This window comes from Cricetulus griseus, chromosome X (genome assembly GCF_003668045.3).
Source record: "Cricetulus griseus strain 17A/GY chromosome X, alternate assembly CriGri-PICRH-1.0, whole genome shotgun sequence".
Taxonomy (NCBI): domain Eukaryota; kingdom Metazoa; phylum Chordata; class Mammalia; order Rodentia; family Cricetidae; genus Cricetulus; species Cricetulus griseus.
The window spans coordinates 33,745,987-33,768,361 of NC_048604.1; the positions used below are offsets into that span (position 1 = coordinate 33,745,987).

General features: G+C 41.6%; 2 protein-coding genes across 7 annotated transcripts in view; one reads left to right on the forward strand and one right to left on the reverse strand.

Annotated features, from left to right (window-relative positions):
- Nucleotides 1-22,375, reverse strand: part of LOC100756984 (sarcoplasmic reticulum histidine-rich calcium-binding protein) — a 114,047-nt gene that overhangs the window by 25,820 nt on the left and 65,852 nt on the right. The window contains exon 1 of one of the 6 annotated variants that reach the window (XM_027433610.2): nucleotides 14,094-14,217. The exons of the other annotated variants lie outside the window; for them this stretch is intronic. Within the exon in view, the coding sequence (XP_027289411.1) occupies nucleotides 14,094-14,112 (19 nt within the window). The 5' untranslated portion in view covers nucleotides 14,113-14,217. Of the gene's footprint in view, nucleotides 1-14,093; nucleotides 14,218-22,375 lie in introns of those variants that run through there. 6 annotated transcript variants of the gene reach the window in all.
- On the forward strand, nucleotides 14,165-18,391 carry LOC100757274 (cytochrome c, somatic-like). The gene is made up of 2 exons (XM_035450087.1): nucleotides 14,165-14,295; nucleotides 18,067-18,391. The coding sequence occupies exons 1-2, from the start codon at nucleotides 14,165-14,167 to the stop codon at nucleotides 18,389-18,391; spliced, it is 456 nt and encodes a 151-aa protein (XP_035305978.1).

Here is a 22,375-nt window from a genome sequence, read left to right on the forward strand (position 1 = left end):
AATCAGAAGTAAAATATATAAAATTGCTCCTCAAATCTACAAAGATGACACCAACTAACAATCTAAGCAACAGAGGAGAGGCTACCTTAAATGTCCTCTCTTGATACTGAGATTGATGCCTGACTTATATGTCATCCTAGAGCCTTCATCCAGCAGCTGGTAGAAGTAGAAGCAGACACCCACAGCTAAACACTGAACTGAACTGTAATCCAGTTGCAGAGAAGGACGAGTGATGAGCAAAGGAGTCCAGACCAGACTGGTGAAACCCACAGAAACAGCTGACCTGAACAATGGGGAGCTCTTGGTTCCCAGACTGATAACTGGGAAACCAGCATGGTACTGATCCAGCCCCCAGGAACGTGTGTGTCAGTGAGGAGACCTCGGAAATCCATGAGGCCTGCTGTAATACATCAGTACTTATCCCTAGCATAGCTGTGGACTTTGGGAGCCCATTCCACATAGAGGGATACTCCCTGAGCCAAGACACACGGGGGACCTAGGCCCTATGCCAAAGGATATGACAGACTCTGAAGACCCCCTACGGAAGGCCTCACCCTCCCTGAGGTGCAGAAAGGGTATGTGATAGGGAGGGTTTAAGTTGGGGGGGGGTGAGTGGAGGAGGGGAGGGAGAGGGAACTGGGATTGACATGTAAAACAATCTTGTTTCTAATTCAAATAAAAAAATGGAAAAAATGCTCCTCAAATACCAAGTAATCAAATCTGTTTAATTATCAGGTCATCTATAACTTTATAAAAAACAAGTTTAGTCTTTGTGATAATCAGTCAGTACCAAAGTAACCCTATGATTTTAAAAACCCCTTTCTTTTGAACACAGAATGTATGAATTTATTTTCTCATCAGTTTGGCCTAACTTCAAGTAACCCTTGAATCCCTAATACTATGAGTGAACAAACATTAAAACAAGAGAAGAAAATAATAGCGGTGCCATGAGAAGGGAAAAAAAAAACATTTCAAATGAGATGAGCTTTTTTTTTTCACCAACAAAATATTTTTATTCTGGTTATTTGGGAATTTCACATAATGAACCCTGATCCATTCCTCCAAGGTCCACTCCTCCACCCTTGTGCCCTTCCCTCAAAAGAAAACACAAGTACACCAAGTCCAATTTGTGTTAGCCATGCCTTCAATGGAGCATGGCCAGCCTCCCAATGGCCAGCCCTTCAAAGATAATTGAGTTCTCCCCCACCCCACCCCATTAGAAGCCATCAACTGTGAAAAGCTACACTTTAGCAGCTTTATCACAATAAACATTCTTTTCAATGTTTCTTTCCCTTATTTATTTATTTATTTATTTTATTTATTTTTTTTGCGGGGGTGGGGGATGGGGGGTGGGGTAGGGTAGAGGGTGAGGTGGGGGTGTGGGGGGGGTGGTGTTTGCCACAAAAGCCTTCTATGTCTCTCATTCTCAATTATGAGTCTGCAGCCATCAATACCACTGCAAAAGAAGCTTTCTTGCCCATAGCAGCCAAAGGCAGCAAGGATCACTGATTTCCACATGGTTTCTGAGGGTAGCATGGAACAAGGGCCATCAGCAGCAGCACAGATAATGGACAGCAACATGGCCCTTGGGGGCAGCACAGACCATGGACATCCACTTGTCCTCTGTGGTAACACAGACCATGAACATCAACATGGTCTTAGGCAGTGGCCCCACATTGCCTGAGGCCATGTTGATACTTGTGGTTGCTGTTATCACTAGAGCCCACGTTGGAGTCTGTGCTCTGTACAGTCACTGGAGGCCATGTTTGTGTTCATGGTCTGTGCTGCCACCTGAAACCATGTTGATGTTTATGGTCTGTTCTAGTGCTTAAGGCAAGGTCAATGCCAGTGGTCCACGTTGCCACAAGCATCTGGGAGATTCTTTTTCCAATAGGATGACTGCCTGCTGTAGTCTGAATTTGACAAATGGTTAGATGGTTCATATCTACTACCTGGTTAACATCATCAAGATATTTTGACTCATACTCATTGGTGTAGAAGAGAGAAGGCAGATATACACACTGAAATCCTCCCAAATAGACAAAAGACAGAACCTCTTGATTTGATAACACCTTATACTGTCACTTTTTTGTTTTATTTTGTTTTTCGAGACAGGGTTTCTCTGTGGCTTTGGAGGCTGTCCTGGAACTAGCTCATGTAGACCAGGCTGGTCTCGAACTCACAGAGATCCACCTGCCTCTGCCTCCCGAGTGCTGGGATTAAAGGCGTGTGTCACCAACGCCCGGCCACTTATTTATCTTTAATCTAAGGCTATATACTACCTGAAACAATAAAAGGTCATGAGATTTAGGTTTTCTTCAAAATGGCTACTGTTTTCACTTAATTTATATCTATAAGCAATAGTACTACTGGCTTTTCTATAAAGTATCAGCATCATGTAATATGGACTCAGCTTTTTAAAAATTATCTCCGCGCGCGCGCGAGCGTGTGTGTGTGTGTGTGTGTGTGTGTGTGCGCGCGGGCGCGCGCGCGCGCGAGCGTGCAAGTGTGCATTTGTGCCTGTGAAGTGTACACACATGTGTGAATGCGTGCATTCGTGCCTGCCTGTGAAAGTCAAGAGGTCCATGTCTGGTGTCATCCTCAATAATATTCTACCTTGGTTCTTGAGACAGGGTCTCTCATTCAAAATGGAGAACCCCAATATCCTGCTGTATGTGCCCTCCCACACCAGTGCTAGTATGGCAGGTACAGCATCATATCCAGGTTTTTATGTGTGTCCTCATGTGTGTGTACAGTAAGCACTTTACAAACTGACCTCCCAAGCTGCTGGGCACCATTTTAATGTATATATGACGTTAAAAAGAAATTGAATTTCCTCTGGTATTTTTCTATTTTTGTTACATTTATTTCACTATTTAATTACAGGTAAAGAAGTCACTGTGCCAGGAAAGATACACATACAGTGAAAAAGGGAACAGATCCATAGAGTATAGAAAGACAAGCCCCATTATAGACAAAAGCAGTATGTCTGGACAGTCTATCACACAGGGAAATGAAAATGTTAAAAAGATAGAAAGGAGAACATGAAAATTTTAGGCTTGAAAATAATCACTCACAATTTTGTTTCATTTCCACTATCTCCTAAGTTACCTTTCTTGAAATAAAACTAAAATACACAGTTAGCTCAAATGTAGAGTCTGAGGATCACCCTGAATTTGGAATGGAAACATCTAGCAGGAAAAACTAAACCTACCATTTTACAAATGAAAAATCAGAAACTCCAGAGAATACACACCACCAGGTTTATTGGCACGTGCCTGCAATACCAGCACTTGGGAAGTGGAGAACGGAGAATCAGGTATTAGGGGGACAACCTTGGATATATAGGGAGGGCGAGACTACCCCAGACTATATAAAGCTCATGTCTCAAGAAACAAGCAAAGAATACAAAAGTCAAAGAAATAGCCACACCTAGACAAATCCAAGAGAGGAAGTGATATGCAAAATATAGCTAATGACAGAATTAAAATTAGAACATTTTCCCCTGAACATTCAAAATTCATGCTAATGTACAATCATGACAGGGCTGGTAAAGGATTGCAATTTCACCAGGAAACCCCTTCCCGGTGTTCAAATATGTCTACAGATGCAACTACAAGGAGGAGGACTTTCTTCCAGGGAAAGATTCTGGTATTGTACCTCACAGTTAAATATACATAGGCATATGCACTGGCTTCTGTTTCACAATTTATAGAAACTGCAACAGTTACATGTAGTGAAAACAGAGCCCACCCAGTTCTGGCTCAAATTATAAACTATTACAAACTCCTGGAACCTAGATTTTTGTTTTGTTATGATACAAGGGCAAGCAGTGGAGTATGGAGGAGCCTTAGCCAAGACAAAGAGCCCAGACCTTGACATTTCCCTGCCCCACTGGTAGAAGCTGAGCACATTTCAGCAGCTGCAGGGACACATCTGAGTTCCTGGGTGTCTCCCAACTCCTGGTGTCGGCTGTTTATAAACCATGCCTCTATGGTAAAAGGAAAAACCGACTCTGGCTTTTGAGAGTCATCTGCTCATGTTTGAAGAGTATTAGGTTTGCATTTATTCATTTAAAAAATTCTTCTTGCAGATCCTGCCTAATTTTCACTTGACATTTTGGCTCTTCTAATTTATGAAAATTACCAAGTTTCTTGATACCATTTGTTAGAAGAAGTGGTTGTCCTCTATGCTTTTGGCACCCACTTGTAAAGAGGTTTGAGAGAAACCTGGTATAATTTGCTTTGTTATTTGGGGGTTCTTTTTTAGGATTTTATTTATTATGTATACAACATTCTGCTTCCATGTATATCTGCAGACCAGAAGAGGGCACCAGATCTCATAACAAATGGTCATGAGCCACCATGTGATTGCTGGGAATTGAACTCAGGACCTCTGGAAGAGCAGTCAGTGCTCTTAACCTCTGAGCCATCTCTCCAGCCCCTATTTTCGTGTTCTTTTGAGCCATTTGAATGTGTTTGACAGCAAAATTTATATCCCTGTCATATGGGAGTTCTTTTGAGATTTTGGGTTCTTTTTCTTCTGTAATTTGTCTGAGGAGAAAATCTTGTTTCTAGTACCTAGTAGAGAAGGGAAATAAAAATATATCAAGGAGTAGGTTTTCTTGGTTTCTGATTTATAATGTAAGGCAGGAACATATGCCTAAACAGATGTGACCATCAGGATGCCTGATCCCTGGGGGTAATTACTTACAGGAGGTTGAGAGAGATTTCTATTTCAAGAACTCTCCAAACCAATGGCATTATCACTACTGATAGGCCAAGAATAAACACTCCAGCAAACTCAGTTCCTGACAGGGACCTGGACAATGGTAGCTGTGAGCAACTTTCTGGAACTCTTCTGGCATCAGTTTCTGGGCTTTCTTACCTCCCTGTACCCTGGCCTGTATGTGTGTTTGGGAACATGTACATGTGTATACATAGGCCAGAGATTGACACTGGTTGTTTGTAGGGAGAAACCCTGATTAGAGGTACCGCCAACCACACCCACTTGGGCCTGGTCACATTCCACCAAAACAAGGTCTCATGCTGAACCTGTAGTTTTTTGTAAACCAGCTTACGTCTATCTCAGGCTTGAAAGCCACCTTACAGTAAAGACAAACCTATCAAAAACTTTAGCTTTTAGCGTTTTCGCTCAGGGTTCAAAAAATAGGAACTACAAATAAGTGAAGGAACTAAAATCTAAGGGAAAAAGGAATTGACACACAATTGTTCCTCTGCATGCTCCTTTATTCTTTCTCTTTTGTTCTTTCTTTCTCTGTTTGTCAGTCTCTCTCCCCAGTTCTTGGGGATACATATGTTTGCAATAGTAATTTGTTTTACAATACAATGTGAGGTGAGTTTCTCAGGGTCAGCAAGGCAGACAAGATTTACACACAGAGTAATAAACTAAAAAACTGCTAGGAGAAGCTTTTAGCATCAATTGCTTAGGGCTTTAGGTCAAAGAGAGGGTCTAAGTTTAATTTGCAGAAGAAACAAAACCTGGCGCCTTCCAGTAGTGACACAGGCCTTCAGGAAAGTTTATTTTTCCCTGAGAATGAGAGCAAGTGGGTTGATTCCCTTTGTCTTTATCTTCTCAGGGGAAATAGGAGGGAGCAGTAAATCTCTGAGCTAAAATCTTGAGTTAATAAAAGAAGTTAGAGAATCTTTTAGTGCAGGATTAGTTTAGGTTATCACTTCTCTATGTGCCAGTGAGGTAAAACCAGGGAATGCTTATTTTTTCTATCCATCTGGGAAGCTATGAATCAACAACTCTGGGCCTGTAGTAATTTTGTGTCCTTGGATATCTGGGAATGTCTTAGATGGAATATTTTTGCCTGGGCCCTAAACATTGACCAAATGCCTGTCAATAAGGATAATTGCAGGAAGGCAGATCTCTGCAATTACAATAGAGAGGGGAACAAGGACCTGATAGTAGGGAACAGGTCTCACACATAGCTAAGGAATGTAACATTTTACACATAGATAGAGAGTGTAATCAGTAAATTCCACTGCATGGGGGAATGTTACCAGTAAATGATCAGATAGTGCTAAACTGTGGAAATTAAATTCCAAATTTGTTGCAGAAAGGAATAAGCTACAGGAAGAATCTACAGCAAAAAACAGCCAATTCACACAAGACTACAATGCCAAATACAACTTTTGTATTGGTTTCATCCATAAGGAGAATCCTTAATTCTTCTGAGTTTCTCATGAGAGGATGGCTGTATAATTGCTGTGTGATCTTGCAGCTTGTAGCAAGATTAATTACTTTTTATGATTAAATCTGTTTCTCAAGGATTGGGCTATATTCCCTAATCCTCTGTAACCTTAACTACCAATGATTCTGTACTACTTGTTCCAGAAAATCTCAACTAAACCTGTTATCATCCAGGAAAACCTGGCCCTGCCCCTCGGGGACCTGACAGAATGTATCAGCTCTGCATGCATGGCAGGCAGTACACGGACTCTGTATGCAGGTGCAAAGGTCCCTTTAAGAGACAAGATCCGCCCACTCCTGATCTCTTTCCACCTTTTCTCTGAGGAGGCAGAGATCTCTCTCACTTTCTTGCTCTCCTTTCTCATTCTTCTCTCTCCCCTCACTCCCTTCCCTTCCCCTATTAAAAGATCCTCCCTGTGTTAAGTTCTGCCTGCATAATCTTTTTGTTCCTCAACTGCCGTGGGATCCGAAATCCCACCTCACACAGTATATCACAGCAATGCCTTTGTTTCAAAAGGTTATTATGACCACCTGTTGTTATGAACATCTTGTCACGACAACCTGTTTTTATGATCACCAGGTTATGACTAACTTGTAACCATTATCTTGTTTCAGAATGTTATTGTGATCAACTTGTTATGCTTATTTTCTGCTTCTGTAAACCTACCTATTTGCCTGCCAAATCCCCCATTTGGAAAGCCCCTACTCTTGACCTATAAAAATTTTCTCTCACCCATGTCCAATGCTGATGTCTTGAACTCAGCTTTTAGAGAAGTAAAGCCCATGTACATTAATAAAATTAAGCTTGCTTTAATTAATTTAGCCATGTTGATTTGTGTCAGTGGTCTTTCTCCTAGAATCTGTGGGATTACCATTTTACAGTAAGGTGGGAGTAGCTTGAAAGTTAGCTCCAGAATTTTCCTCTTTACCTTCCCAGCTCTGTGGTTTCAGGTGTACATGGGCACATGTAGCTTTTTACATAGGTGCTAGTGATCTGAACTCAGGCCATCATGCTCGAATGACAAAGAGTTTACTGATAGAACCAACCCCAGTCCCAGCTTTTGATTCTAACACCCTGTGATCTGCATGGCAGTATTGCATCTTTGTTACTGTGTGCATCAAACAGACTTCTGAGTATCACCCTAGAAATGCAACTCACCCTTTATAATATTTCTATGGAAGAGATTCTTTGTACATCTAACAAGTGGCACACAAATAAGCTACTAGATCATAACAACCCATTTCCCAGCTGTAAATTGTCTGCATGTGATTAAGTACCAACTGAATAACACAGAAAACAAATGCTTATGAGCAGCCATGAAAAGACAGACTGCTGTGCACTGCAACAGCTGCAAAAGCTTGGTGGCAGAGGCATGTGGGAGGCACAGAATTTGAATGAGGGGAAAGATCTGGGCACTCCAGGAAAGACAAACAACCCCAGAGTTTTCAGGAGGAAGTTCGCCAGGCTAAAACAGAAAATAAGTGCCTGAGAGTGAAGGTGGATAGGGTGGTGAAGTTATAAAAATAAGGAACTCCCCCCTCCCCCCGCCAAATCTCAAGTGTCAGTAAGGGCTAGAAAATATGACTCAAATAGTATTATGAACAGGGATGCGCTTGTAGGGAAGAACATATAATGCATATCACAGGATCATGTTAATTGACCAGATAAACAGCACTTATCAAGAGTATTAGAGTTTGACAATGTATGGAAACTGATGAACACTGTAAAATAATTATGCAATAATTTAGACCATCACTTCAATTATTTAAAAGGAACCCACCATTTTTCTGCCATTTGGGGAGGGGTGTATGTGTGCATGGTGTGTGTGCATGGTGTGTGTGTGTGTGTGTGTGTGTGTGTGTGTTTCCGTGTGCAAATGTATTTTGGAGACATAGGTTGGTGTTATGGTCCTCCTTGATTGTTCTCTACCTAATCAGTGCTGGGATCACACTTATATGCCACTATGTATTGTTTATGCTGTTCTGGGGCTCAAATCTAGGGATTCAAAAATGCTAGGTATATACTCTATGAGTAAAACTATAAGTGCAACCATTCCTTTTACCTCTTTTCAGCTGTGAGAAAGTACTTTACTATGCAGCCCAGGGGAGTCTTGACTTCACAATACTTTTGCCACGGGGATGACAGGAATGTGACACCACACTCAGCCACATTGTACCTGAGGATTCCCTGTAACTCCTAATTTTCCTGCCCCAGGCTCATTACATTTATGTGTTACCATGTATGGCTGTATATTATCTTTTTAATAGTGTTAATTGGGATTTATCTGAGAGTCTCATGGTCACTAGAAATTCACTGTGTCCCAAGCTCTGCCCAGACCATATGCATTAATGCTATATTTGTTTACATTATATAAGTTAAGTACCTGTGATTTCATAAATATTTCATATCATAGTCATATTACAGTCATAGATGATGCAGGTATGGTGCACATCTGACATCTCAGCACTTGTTAGAAGCAGAAGAATGAGGAACTCAAAGTCATCCTACCTACACTGGTAGTCTGAGGCCAGTGTGGACTAAATGAGACTTTTCGTTTTTTGTTTGTTTGTTTTTTGTTGCTTTTCTGAGACAGGGTTTCTTCTCTGTGACTTTAGAGGCTGTCCTGGAACTAGTTCTTGTAGACCAGGCTGGCCTCAAACTCACAGAGATCCACCTGCCTCTGCCTCCCGAGAGCTGGGACTAAAAGGCTGCGTGCACCACCAACACCTGTCTAAATGAGACTTTTCTTAGAAACCAAGCCTAATGAATGAAAACAGTTCCTCCATGAAATGATCCTGGCATAAAGGTTCATATCTATACTCTCAACACTTACAAGGTTGAAACAGGAGCTGGAGAGATGGTTCAGTGGTTAACAACATTGGCAGTTCCAGAGGTCCTGCCTTCAATTCCCAGCAACCACATTGTGGCTCAAAGCAATCTATAATTCAATCTGATGTCCTCTTCTGGCATGCAGGTATACATGCAGGGAGAACACTCACACATAAAATAATACATTAATGAACAAAACTTAAAAAAGGTTGGGGCAGGAGGCTTGACTTTTGATGCCAGCCTGGGCTTCATAGTGAGTTTCAGTACAGCCTGAATCACACAGTATGATTCAGGATAATCTGCCTCAAAATACAAAAGAAAATAAATACAGCAATGTTTAAATTGAAATATAAGAAAAAATATAATAAGACAGGGTATCTATGTTCACAAATTAGGAATGTACCATGAAACTAAAAGAAAAAGATTTAAAATGTATTTCCTAAAAAAAGAAAAAAAGAAAAAAAAAAAGGTTTGGCAATGATAAACCCCTAATCATTCCTATCAAACTATTTGAGTTCCTGTGTACAAAGCTAAAAAATACCCTACTGGTTAGACAAGAAAATGGAAATAGAAATATTGAAAATATTTAGACATTCTGCTAGGAGGGCAGGAGAGTTCTCAGTTTGTAACCATTTTCTATGTAATCTTCAGGGTCTGAGCTAGACTCCCAGAATTTCAGAAAAGATCCCATATGTTAAGAGAAATAGCTAAGAATTTAGAGTATTTGATGTACTAGCATGAAAACAAGAGTTCGGATCCCTGAACCTACACCACAAACCGGGTGTTCTACACAAACCTGTAGCCCAGTTGCTGAAATGGGGAGAAAAAAAGACTATTCATTGGGGATTGCTGGATCAGTGGGCAAGTGAACTTGCTGCCATGTCTGACCATCTAAGTTAGATCCATGGAAAGCACATCCTTAAAGGAGAAAAACAATCTGTGCAAGTTGTATTCTGACCCCCAAATGTGCACTACAGCATGGCACACAACTCTGACTCCCTACACAAATAAATAATAAATACAAAAAATGTTGCGAATACTAGTATATTAATCAGTGTGTGAATGACTCCTCATTAACAACATTGAAGGCTGACCTCTAGCATCCATATGTATGCAGATACCTGTGCACACATAATACAAAAACATACCACCTGTAGATATAAACCCGTACACACACACAAAAAAAAAAAAAAAACTAGGAAAAAAGCAAAAAAAAAAAAATCTATCGAGTAAATTTTAAGTAGTATATTAGTACTTTGAATTGAGTTGGTTTGTAATAATTTGTGACAGGAAAATGTTTACTCAAGTGTCTTCATGTGGCCTGTAAAAGTACTTAGTAGATTCCATTTTGTGCACAAGAATAGCACACAACACATATAGCAGAAAAAAGCAAAATAAGTAACCAACCCTGCCTAGTTGGGTAGCTCACAATAATAAATCCTGGGACTAAAAAAGGTAAAGGCAAGAATAGGCAATTGAAGAGCAGCCTAAACTATACAGCCAGACCCTGCAAAACAGCATCAAAAAGTAATTTTTGAAGCTTTGCTCACAAGTGGGTTCAGCAGCTTAGTTGATAAGAGTTCTTGACAAAACGGTGATTCCCAGATCAGAATAACATCAGGAAAGCACCTGCCTTGAATCCTGGCCATCCCAGGCCACACCACCCAGTGGAGCACAGCTGGGTCAAGTGAGCGCTTGTCTCAAATCTGTATCACATTAATTAAAAATCTTAATTTTAAAACTTTTTGTATGTGGTTTGAGACTATATATCTTTTTCCTAGGACTCAAGTGACCGACCATACTTTTCACCTCTGAGAGATTCCAACATTTTTGAAAAGTGGCGAATTTTCAAAGTAGCAAATTGTACATATTTTTATACTGGTCTTTCCATCTAGATTATTATGCATTTGATAAGAGGCCATTGCTTATTTAAAAAAGTAAATAAATAAAATAAATAAATATAGCCCTGTTTCAGCTAGCCCACTGATGGGTTGGGTTATAAGTGTGAGCGATCACACACAGCTTCATATGATGATTTCAATACGAAATTGTGCTTGAGCTTCAACCCTGGGGTCTCACTGACACAAACTAAGTGCTGTGGCACTGAGACATACACTGCCATCCTACATGTTTTCAAGGGTGGGAATTACGGGTATTACCATCATTTCAAGTTCCAAATGCTCCTGGGAACTTGATAGGCAAGTTCCTTGATAGGCAAGCACTCTATCCAATGAGCTACATTTCCTGCCTTCTCTTTGTAGTTTAGACAGTAAAAAGCCAGAAAAACTTAATCATGGGCCTATGGGAATATGTGTGTCTAAGTATCTGCATGGGTTTTTTTGTTTTCTGGGTTTTTGGTTCTATTTTACTTTTTCTTGGACTTTTGGGTGTGTTTTTTTCCAATTGCTGTTGTTTTATACTTGTTGTTATTTTAGATTCCTGTTTGTGTCATGAGAGAGAGAAAAAGTATAGATTTAAGGATGTGGGAGGATGATGTGGGATGAGCTATGGGAGGGTACAACATAATCAGAATATACTGTATGAAAAGAAATCCATTTTCAACTTTAAAAAATGACATTTGAAGGGATTCTAGGGAGCCTGAGCATGGCAAACATGGCTCTGCCTTGCTAAAAACCATGAGATTACATTCGTAAAGATAGCCACCAAGGTGAATGCCCTTATTTTGCCACTTCGTTGTCCTGAGGCTGACCACCAGGGTGAGGCTATCAATGTATTGAAGTCCAACAACCATAGCTCTCATTAGCACATCTGATTAACATGCTCAATTAAAATTAAACACCTCATCCTAGTATGGAGTTTTCCCTTTTACTTTATCATTTTTTTGAATTTTAAAAAGAATCTTTTCTGATTTTACCTACCAATTTCAGTTCCCACTAACTCAGTTCCTCCTGCTGCCCAATACTTTCTACTATCACACCCACCATCCACTCCTCAGAAAGGGTGAGGCTTCCCATGGGGAGTCAAGGAACTCTGGCACTTTACTTTGAGGCAGAACCAAGGCCCTCTCCCTTTATCTGGGCTAAAGAAAGTATCCTTCCAAAGTGAATGGGCTCCAAAAAGCCAGGTCAAGCACCAGGTATAAATCCGGGGACCACTGTCTATGGACTCATAGACTGCACAAGACACACTACAGTCACCCACACTCAGAGAGCCTAGTTTGGTCCTATGCAGGCTGCCACCCAGCTGTCTGTCCAGAGTCAGCTGCTTCTGTGGGTTTCATAAACTGCCATTTCCCTATGGGCCACACCTGTCTCCTCTTTATTCAGAGGCAGCCTTTATCCCACTTGCCGACTACTCTCACTGGCCTCTAGCCCTTCTCCCTCATGCTCTATATCTCCTGACTTTGTCCCTGTATTCCCTGCCCACTGTCCCTGTGGAGCAAATAAATCTCCTTTTTGCTAAGAACTTGGTGTTGAGGTGTGCTGAGCTGACACCTTTTCCTCTGAATATTCACCCCACTGTCTGAGAAATTCCAACTCTACACACATTCAGGAACCTTAGAAGGATGCAAACTGCACATATTTACTCAATGACCTTTTCATCTAGATCACCATGCCTTTAAAAAGAGGCTGTTGGTTCCAGATAAGGTTACGGCTGCCTCCTTTTCCACAGCACTGCCGATGGCTGTCGTCCTGCTCCCTTCCTCTTCCTAAGCTCTGCTCCCACTTGCTCTTCCACCCTTATCCTTTCGACAGGGGATTGCTGTCTTGCGCAAGCTACCTTCAAAACCTCCCAGGGCCAGCACTGCTCCTGCCTCAGCATCTGAGTGTTAGTATTCAGGCATCTGTACTGGCCTGCCCTTGGGGCTTTGACAGGCTAGACCCTCAGCTGCAGCAACTAAGAGCACCACCTGTGCAGTCACTACTTTCCCTTTTAAAAAGGCCCTGCCCACTTCCTGAATCTCTCTGCTTCTCCCTGTCTCTCCCCCTCATCTCTCTTCTGCTGCTGCTGTGCCCAAAAGGCCTGTCTCTGCTCTGCCCTCTCCCATATCCCATTCCTTAATAAAAAAATAATAAAAAAATCCTCCACTTGACCTCTGTCAAATGTAATCTTTCTGTCTTGCACCACTTTTTAAAATTACAGCACTGAGTATCTCAGAATGCTACTAAGCCTACTGTGTCCCTTCTAAATTCACTTCCTTTCTTCCTCCCTAGGCAAGATGGCCCTCTGCACCACCAGGCTGTTTCTACACTTCCTCTCCTCCTAAGTGCAGCCCCTTCTCCAGAACTGGGATCCCACTTTACTCCCCGGTTCATGCCTCTGTGGGACTCCTCCCGTCTATATACCCGGCCTCCCTTGTTCCGGCTGTTTCCTATTTTGGCACACTCATCTCTGCACTACCTGTCTCTCATTTGTATAGTCCTCGGATATTATACAAGAAGTTCAGCAGGGTACGAGTTCGAGGTTCAGAGAATACGCATGATATGTGGGATAACAATGAGGATCTGGACAAATGGTGAAAAGGGAACGACAGTAAGGAGTAATGGCGAGGGACAGACGTGAAGAAATGGCTTGGGCAGCAGATGGTCACAGTTGTTATAAAAAGGCAAAGAAATCCACCAATCTAATACCCGTTTTCAGTTTCCATTCCTAGAGCCCACAGAAAGCTATCTCTGGACTTGCATACGACAGTCACATGGGACATGACCTAGCAAGAGACTCCACCTCCTCATTTGAAAATACCTGCCATTTTAGTCGCCACCATTTTCACGAACTGTTAATCCGAGTGATTTTTAAGTTTCCCTAATAGAACGGAGGGGGGCATGGAGGACAACGGGCCCAGTACCAGACAGGGTGGAAGGTAGTTCTGAGGGGAAGACGACAGAACAGGGCACTGAATCTCTGCCCGACTGGCAAAGCTGCCATCAGGCGCCATTTTATGCAGCCTGTGTGGCGATGCTGAGGACTCCCCCGAAGCATCCTTCCGGACCAGTGGGGACCCCGAGGAGGGCGAGGGACCCCGAGGAGGGCGAGGGGACCAGAGGCTACATTCGCAGAGACACAACTAGAAAGAACCAGGTACCCTCACGGTTTGCTGTCATGTTGCCACCACCACCACGACCACGACTTGGACTCCAGCCATCTCCAAGAGGAATGTGCCAGGTGCCGAGGGAGGAGGAGTCTCTTCCTGGACCCTCCTCCCGCGCTCCACGGTTGGCTACTGGAGCCCTCCAATCACTGCCCGTCCTTGCCCTGTTGCCAAGGCTCAATGAGCAGACTTTAGTGTATGCCAGGCAACACCAGGCCTCCAATCGGGAGGGCGGGGCGGGGCAAAACCAGCTGCAGCCTGTCCACCAGGGTCCCTTTTTTTTTTTAATTTCCAAAGCAGGGTTTCTCTGTACTACTTTGGAGCCTGTCCTGACACTCGATCTGTAGACCAGGCAGGCCTCAAACTCACAGAGATCAGTCTGTCTCTGCCTCTCTCTGCCTCTGCCTCCCGAGTGCTGGTGTTAAAAGGCTTGTGCTCTAAAAGCCCAGCTACCACAGTGCTCTTGAGTGCCAGTTTGCACAAATCTGAGCAGGAAGAAACACACCGAATAGAAATAATCACTCAGTTTTTATACCTGTTCCTTAAATATTTTCCCTGGTTTATATTAAGACAATGTCATAATTAATCTTTGGCTTCAAACACTATTTTACCTGTAATTTTTTTCACTATTTTTCCTTTCAGATTATGCCTTAGACCCACAACTCAAAGTACCTATAATCTCACTGACCCAAAACATTTTTTGATCAACAAACCAACCATAGGGATAACAGTGCAATCCTATTCAGGAGTTCACATCAACAATTAGGGTTTACGACCTAGATGTTGGATCTGGACATCCAAAAGGTACAGCAGATATTAAAGATTGCTTTGCTCAACAATTAAACGCCTAGTGATCTGAGTTCAGCCCAGAGTAATCCAGGTGGCTTTCTATCTATTTACGTTTTATCCCAGTACCAAAGCATAAGAAATGGGGCCTTCTTAAAACAAGCAACCCAAAACAATTACCGAAATTATCTTACCATAGGACATTCCTATCAACCTGCCCTCCATAAGGGTACATTAGTGTGGAATAGACGGGAAATTGCTTGAAACTTAAAACCTTGTCCTCAGAGTGTCAGATCCACTTTCTAATGGTGCATTTAATCAATGTCTTTATACTCCCAATTCCTATCTGAATTGCAATAGCTTTTCTTTTCAGTTCATGTTCATGATTATCTTGTGTCCATGTTTGTTTGTTACTCAAGTGAGTGCCTGATGCCTGTACAGTCTAAAGGAGGACTAGAATCCCTGGGAACCTGGAGACACAGAGGGTTGTGAGCCAAGTGGTGCTGGGAATCAACTTTATGCCTTGAGGGACCAGCCCAGTGTTCTTAATCACTGAGCTGATTAAGATTCAGACCCCTATGTAGTCTGTGTGTGTGTGTGTGTGTGTGTGTGTGTGTGTGTGTGTACATCTATCTGCCTAGAGTCCATCAGCTCCATAAAGGTGTATTCCTTACATATTTTGGTAACAAATGTGATCATTACTCTTCTATATAAAAATCTACCCACTCTCACCTGTTTTTCTTCTTTTTAAATTACATATTTCCTTATTTGTTCGTGTGTGTGTGTGTGTGTGTGTGTGTGTGTGTGTGTGTGTGTGTGTCTGTGTGTCTGTGTATTTTTTTGTCTCCAAGCTTTCCTTTGAGGTAAATTTACAACTTCCAGTGCCTACATTTAAAGAATGCAGATAAGATTATACAAATAACTCATACACAGAAACTGGGGGAAAAAGAGCAAAGAAAAAAAATCCAAACACGAACTGAAGGGATCCTAGAGATGGAAATCATCGGTAAGCAAAGAGGAACTATAGAAGCAAGCATCACCAAAAGAACACAAGAGATGGAAGAGAAGATCTCTGGTGTAAAAGAGACAATAAAAGAAATTGATACACTGATAAAAGAAAATTTCACATCTAAAAAATTTCTGGCAAAACATGCAGGACATCTAGGATTATATAAAAAGATCAAACCTAAGAACATTAACACAGAAGGAGAAGAAAGCCAGCTCAAAATCCCAGAAATATTTTCAATATTATCATAGTAGAAAATCTTCCTAATCTAAAGGAGATGCTAGTAAAAGTACAAAATACTTACAGGACACCAAATACATTGTACCAAGAAAGAAAGTGCCATACCATAAAATAGTCAAGACACTAAACATAGAGAACAAAGAAACAACATTGAAAGCTGCAAGAAAAAAAAATCGTATAAAGGCCAATCTTTTAGAATTAGACCCAACTTCTCAATGAAAATTGTAAAACCCTGAAGTGCCTAGACAGTTGTCTTGCAGACACCGAGAGACCACTGAGGGAAAAAAAAATAGTATGCCCAGCAGAACTTTCAATAACCATAAATGCAGAAACTACAATTCCCTGATGAAGCCACCTTTAAAGAATACCTATCCACAATCCCAGCACTACATTACATACTAGAAGAAAAACTGTAATTCAAGGATGTTAACTATACTGCTGAAAATACAAGCAATATCCACCAGTGAAACAATAAGGAAAGTACACATAGGCAGGAGCGCTTTCTCTCTCTCTCTCTCTCTCTCTCTCTCTCTCTCTCTCTCTCTCTCTCTCTCTCTCTCTCTCTCAAACAGACACACACATAAACAATCACTACTACCAGCAAAATAGGAGGAATTAACAACCAATAGTCATAAATATGCCTCAAGATCAATGGACTCAGTTTCCCAATATAAAGATAGAAATTAACAGAACAGATACAAAAACAGGACCCATCCTTCTGCAGCATGCAACAAACACACCTCAACAGCAAAGACAGACAGAGTAAAAAGTTGGTAAGAGACTTTTCAAAGAAATGGACACAAGGAGTGAGCTGGTTTAGGCATTCTAGTATCTAACAAAAATGACTTCCAACCAAAATGATCAAAACAGATGCAGCGGGACAGACACTTCATAGTCATCAAAAGAATCTTACACCATGATGATGTCTCAATTCAGAATAACTAAACCTCCCCCCAAAAGGGTACCCAAATTTGTAAAAACAACAGTACTAAAGCTTAAACCACAGACCAAACCACTTACATTAATCGTGGGAGAGTTCAATATCCCAATCTCTACAACAGAAAGACCATCTAAACAGAAACAAAACTGAGAAATAATGAACTAGAAGTTATGACTTAATAGGACCTAACAGATATCTATAGAACATTTCACCATAAAAAAAGAGTACTCTTTCCTGTCAGCACCTCTTGGAACATCCTCCAAAATTGAACACACACTCGGCTATAAAGCAAACCTCAAAACTGACAAAAAATTGAAATAAAGAAATATATTTTATCTAACAATCATGGATTAACGCTGGATATCAACAGTAACAGAAACAAGAGATATCCTATGAACTCAAGGAAATGGAACTCCTAACACTGTAACTGAGTGACTATTGGATCAACACAGAAATAAAGAAATTAAAACACTTCCAGGAATTGAAGGAAAACTAATAAACAACTTGCTCAAACTTACAGAACATAATGAAAGAGGTGCTATGCAAAAAGTTCACAGCACTCCTTGTATTGATGAAGAAATTAGAGGGATCTCACACAAGCAAACTAACAGCACACTTGAAAGCCCTATTTCAAAAAGAGGTAAACACAGCCAAGAATAGATGACAGGAAATAAGCAACAGAGGGCTGAAATCAGTACAATAGACACAACAGAACAATATAATAAACCAATGAGACCATCAGTTGTCCTTTGAGAAAATCAGCAAATAAACCCTTATCCAAACTAATTAAAAGGCACAGAGAAAATGACCAAATAACCAAAATCAGAAACAAAATGGTAGTCATAACAAGAGACACTGAGGAATTATAATCTTTAGGTCACACGTGAAAAACTTGTACTCCACAAAATTGGAAAACCTGGAAGAAATAGATATACTGGAGAGAGCTGGACATCCGTCTCCGGGTAGCTGCGGGTATGGTGCTGATCACCTGGGAGCAAATTAAAAACGGGCAATGTTGAGAAAGGCAAGAAGATTTTTGTTCAGAAGTGTGTCCAGTGCCACACTGTGGAAAATGGAGGCAAACATAAGACTGGACCAAATCTCCATGGTATGATCGGGAGGAAGACAGGTCAGTCTGCTGGATTCTCATACACAGATGCCAACAAGAACAAAGGCATCACCTGGGGAGAGGATACCCTGATGGAGTATTTGGAGAATCCCAAAAAGTACATCCTAGGAACAGAAATGATCTTCACTGGAATTAAGAAGGGAGAGAGGGCATACCTAATAGCTTATCTTAAAAAGGCTACTAATGAGTAATCCTGATGCCTTGTTTATTACAAAACAAATGTCTAATGACTTTTAATGTGTACTATAATTTAATTTACACAAGAATATTCAGATCATCAATGGCTAACTAAGTTTTTGTTGGACAATCCAGATTTAAGTAAAACTTGACTTGTAGTAAAGTGGATACGTTCTGTTTTAAAATAACAATTCCAGTTGCATAAATACTATCACTTCTCTCCCTGTCTCAAGATAGGATTGGACTTAATTATTAAAGTTCTACCTTCCACAAAGATGGGGGTGTCACCTAAACCTATTGAATGGTTTTATACTTAAATATATACAACTGGGCACATCCTTCCCATTTTGTCAATCACATCTCCACACCTTGCATCTGATTTACTGTTCCTGGTAAATATACACAAAGTCCTGTTTGATTATGAGAGTGGCAAGATGGCAGGGGAAATGCGGGAGAAAAGGAAAGGGAACCGGGGAAATGCTTGAGCAGCCAAGTTGTAATAACTTGCAGCCAAGGTTGGGGGTGGGGAGGGGGACCTGGAGTCAATCATGAGGGAGCGACTAATCATTGCTTCTACAAACAACAAACAATGCACCAATCAAATGTCCATTCTGTGTCTTTCTGGCACTTCCATAAATACATCCTAAGAAAACTAACTTCAGGCTGGCAGTGGTGGCACATGCCTTTAATCCCAGCACTGGGGAAGCTGAGGCAGGTGCATCTCTGTCAGTTCCCAGGATAGCCTGATCTACAGATTGAGTTCCAGGATGGAAGGGCTCCAAAGCTACACACAGAAACCCTGTCTCAAGAAAAAAAACAAGGGCTGGAGAGATGGCTTAGAGGTTAACTGCTGGTCCAGAGATTCTGAGTTCAATTCCCAGCAACCACATGGTGACTCACAACCATCCCTTATGAGACCAGGTGCCCTCTTCAGGTCTGCAGATATACAAGGAAGCAGAATATTGTATACATAATAAATAAATAAAATCTTAAAAAAAGGGAAACAAACAACACAAAAACTACTAAAAGATAATGAGCACTTAGTTCACCTATGTGGTCCTGAGGGTCGTGACTCCACAAGAGGCCCCAGGTCCTCATTTGAAAATACCCGCCGTTTTAGTCCCGCCCCCTTTACCAACTGTTAATCCGAGTGATTTTTAAGTTTCCCTAATAGAACGGAGGGGGGCATGGAAGACAACGGGCCCAGGACCAGACAGGGTGGAAGGTAGTTCTGAGGGGAAGACCACAGAACAGGGCACTGAGTCTCTCCCCGACTGGCAAAGCTGCCATCAGGCGCCATTTTATGCAGCCTGTGTGGCGATGCTGAGGACTCCCCGGAAGCATCCTTCCGGACCAGTGGGGACCCCGAGGAGGGCGAGGGACCCCGAGGAGGGCGAGGGGACCAGAGGCTACATTCGCAGAGACACAACTAGAAAGAACCAGGTACCCTCACGGTTTGCCGTCACGTTGCCACCACCACCACGACCACGACTTGGATTCCAAGCCATCTCAAGCCATCTCCAAGAGGAATGTGCCAGGTGCCGAGGGAGGAGGAGTCTCTTCCTGGACCCTCCTCCCGCTCTCCACGGTTGGCTACTGGAGCCCTCCAATCACTGCCCGTCCTTGCCCTGTTGCCAAGGCTCAATGGGCAGACTTTAGTGTATGCCAGGCAACACCAGGCCTCCAATCGGGAGGGCGGGGCGGGGCAAAACCAGCTGCAGCCTGTCCAACAGGGTCCCCCCCTTTTTTTTTAAATTTCCAAAGCAGGGTTTCTCTGTACTACTTTGGAGCCTGTCCTGACACTTGATCTGTAGACCAGGCAGGCCTCAAACTCACAGAGATCAGTCTGCCTCTGCCTCTCTCTGCCTCTGCCTCCCGAGTGCTGGTGTGAAAAGGCTTGTGCTCTAAAAGCCCTGACACACCACAGTGCTCTTGAGTGCCAGTTTGCACAAATCTGAGCAGGTACAAACACATCGAAAAGAAATAATCGCTAAGTTTTTATACCTGTTCCTTAAATATTTTCCCTGGTTTATATTAAGACAATGTCATCATTAATCTTTGGCTTCAAATACCAATTATTTTACCTGTAATTTTTTTCACTATTTTTATTTTCAGATTATAGCTTAGACCCACAAATCAAAGCACCTATAATCTCACTAAATCAAAACATTTTTTTTTTTTTGTCTACAGACCAAGTTACGCTACAGACAACAGTGCAATCCTATTCAGGAGTTCACATCAACAATTAGGTTTACGACCTTGATGTTGGATCAGCACATCCAAATGGTCCACCAGATATTAAAGGTTCCTTTGCTCAGCAACTAAATTCCTATATATTCTGAGTTCAGCCCAGAGTAATCCAGGTTGCTTTCTATTTATTATTTACCCTAGTACCAAAGGCTAGAAATGTGGCCCTCTAAACAAAAGAAACCCAAAACAATTAATGATATTATCTTACCATAGTAGATTCGTATCAACCTGCCCTCTATAAGGATACATTAGGGTGGCAGAGACCAGACATTGCTTAAAATTTAAAACCTTGTTCTCAGAGTCTCAAATCCACTTTCTAACAGCGCATTTAATCAATGTCTTTATACTCCCAATTCCTATCTGAATTGCCATAGCTTTTCTTTTCAGTTCACACTCACGATTATCTTGTGTCCTTGTGTTTGTTTGTTACTCAAGTGAGTGCCTGGTGCCTGTGCAGTCTAGAGGAGGACTGGAATCCATGGGAATCTGGAGACACAGAGGGTTGTGAGCCAAGTGGTGCTGGGAATCAACTGTATGCCTTGAGGGACCAGCCCAGTGTTCTTAATCACAGACCTGATTCTCCAGCCCCTATGGAGAGAGAGAGGGGAGAGAGAGAGAGAGAGACAGAGAGAGAGAGAGAGAGAGAGAGAGACAGAGACAGAGACACAGACAGAGAGAGAGAGAGACAGACAGACAGAGAGAGAGACAGAGAGAGAGACAGAGAGAGAGAGACAGAGAGAGTGTGTGTGTATTTTTTTTTTGTTTCCAAACTTTTCTTTGAGGTAAATTTACAACTTTCAATGCCTCCCTTTAAAGAATGTGGATAAGCTTAAACAAATAACACATACTCAAAAATTGGGGGGGGGGAGTAAAAAGAAAAATCAAAACACAAACTGAAGGGATCCTGGAGATGGAAAACATCAGTAAGCAAAGAGGAACTATAAAAGCAAGCATCACCAACAGAACACAAGAGTTGGATGAAAGGATCTCAGGTGTAAAATAGAAATAAAAGAAATTGATAAAGGAAAATTTCACATCTAAAAGATTTCTGACAGGACATGTAGGATAATATAAAAAGATCACAAAATTTCCCCAATCTAAAGGAGATGCCTGTAAAAGTACAAAATACTTACAGAACACCAAATACATTGGACCAGGAATGAAAGTGCCCTGCCATGAAATGTTAGTCAAGACACTAAACATAGAGAACAAAGAAACAACATTGAAAGCTACAAGAAAAAAATATCATATAAAGGCAGATCTATTAGAACACTCCCAATCCAAACATTACTTCTGAGAGACCTTTGTTGTCCACAGGAAAGTTTCAAATATTTGTGTAATTTCATGTTTTTCTATGTCTTTGAAAGAGATAGTAATCAATGTTTGTTTTATGATAGCTACAAATATATTCAGTGGTTTTAAATGTGTCCTTACAAAAATTCATGAGAGCCAGAGTGGAGGCTTGAAGCAATAGGTACCTTGAGTCCAAACCTGGTTGGCTGAATAGTGAGGTCTTATGAAACAAAACCTAACAATAGCCACAAAATGGCTAAAGAAATTGTGGGAGAAGACTGCAGGACTGTGCACGAGGCAAGAGAGTGAGGGCAGAATGTGGAAAAGGGCAGAGTGAGAGTAAGGGGTTGGGGATACTACAGAGGATGAGGGCTGGGGAACATGACATGGACGGCGTGTGGTAGAGGATAGAGGGAACTAGGTATGAGCAGGGAAGACAGTACTGAAAGGACTAG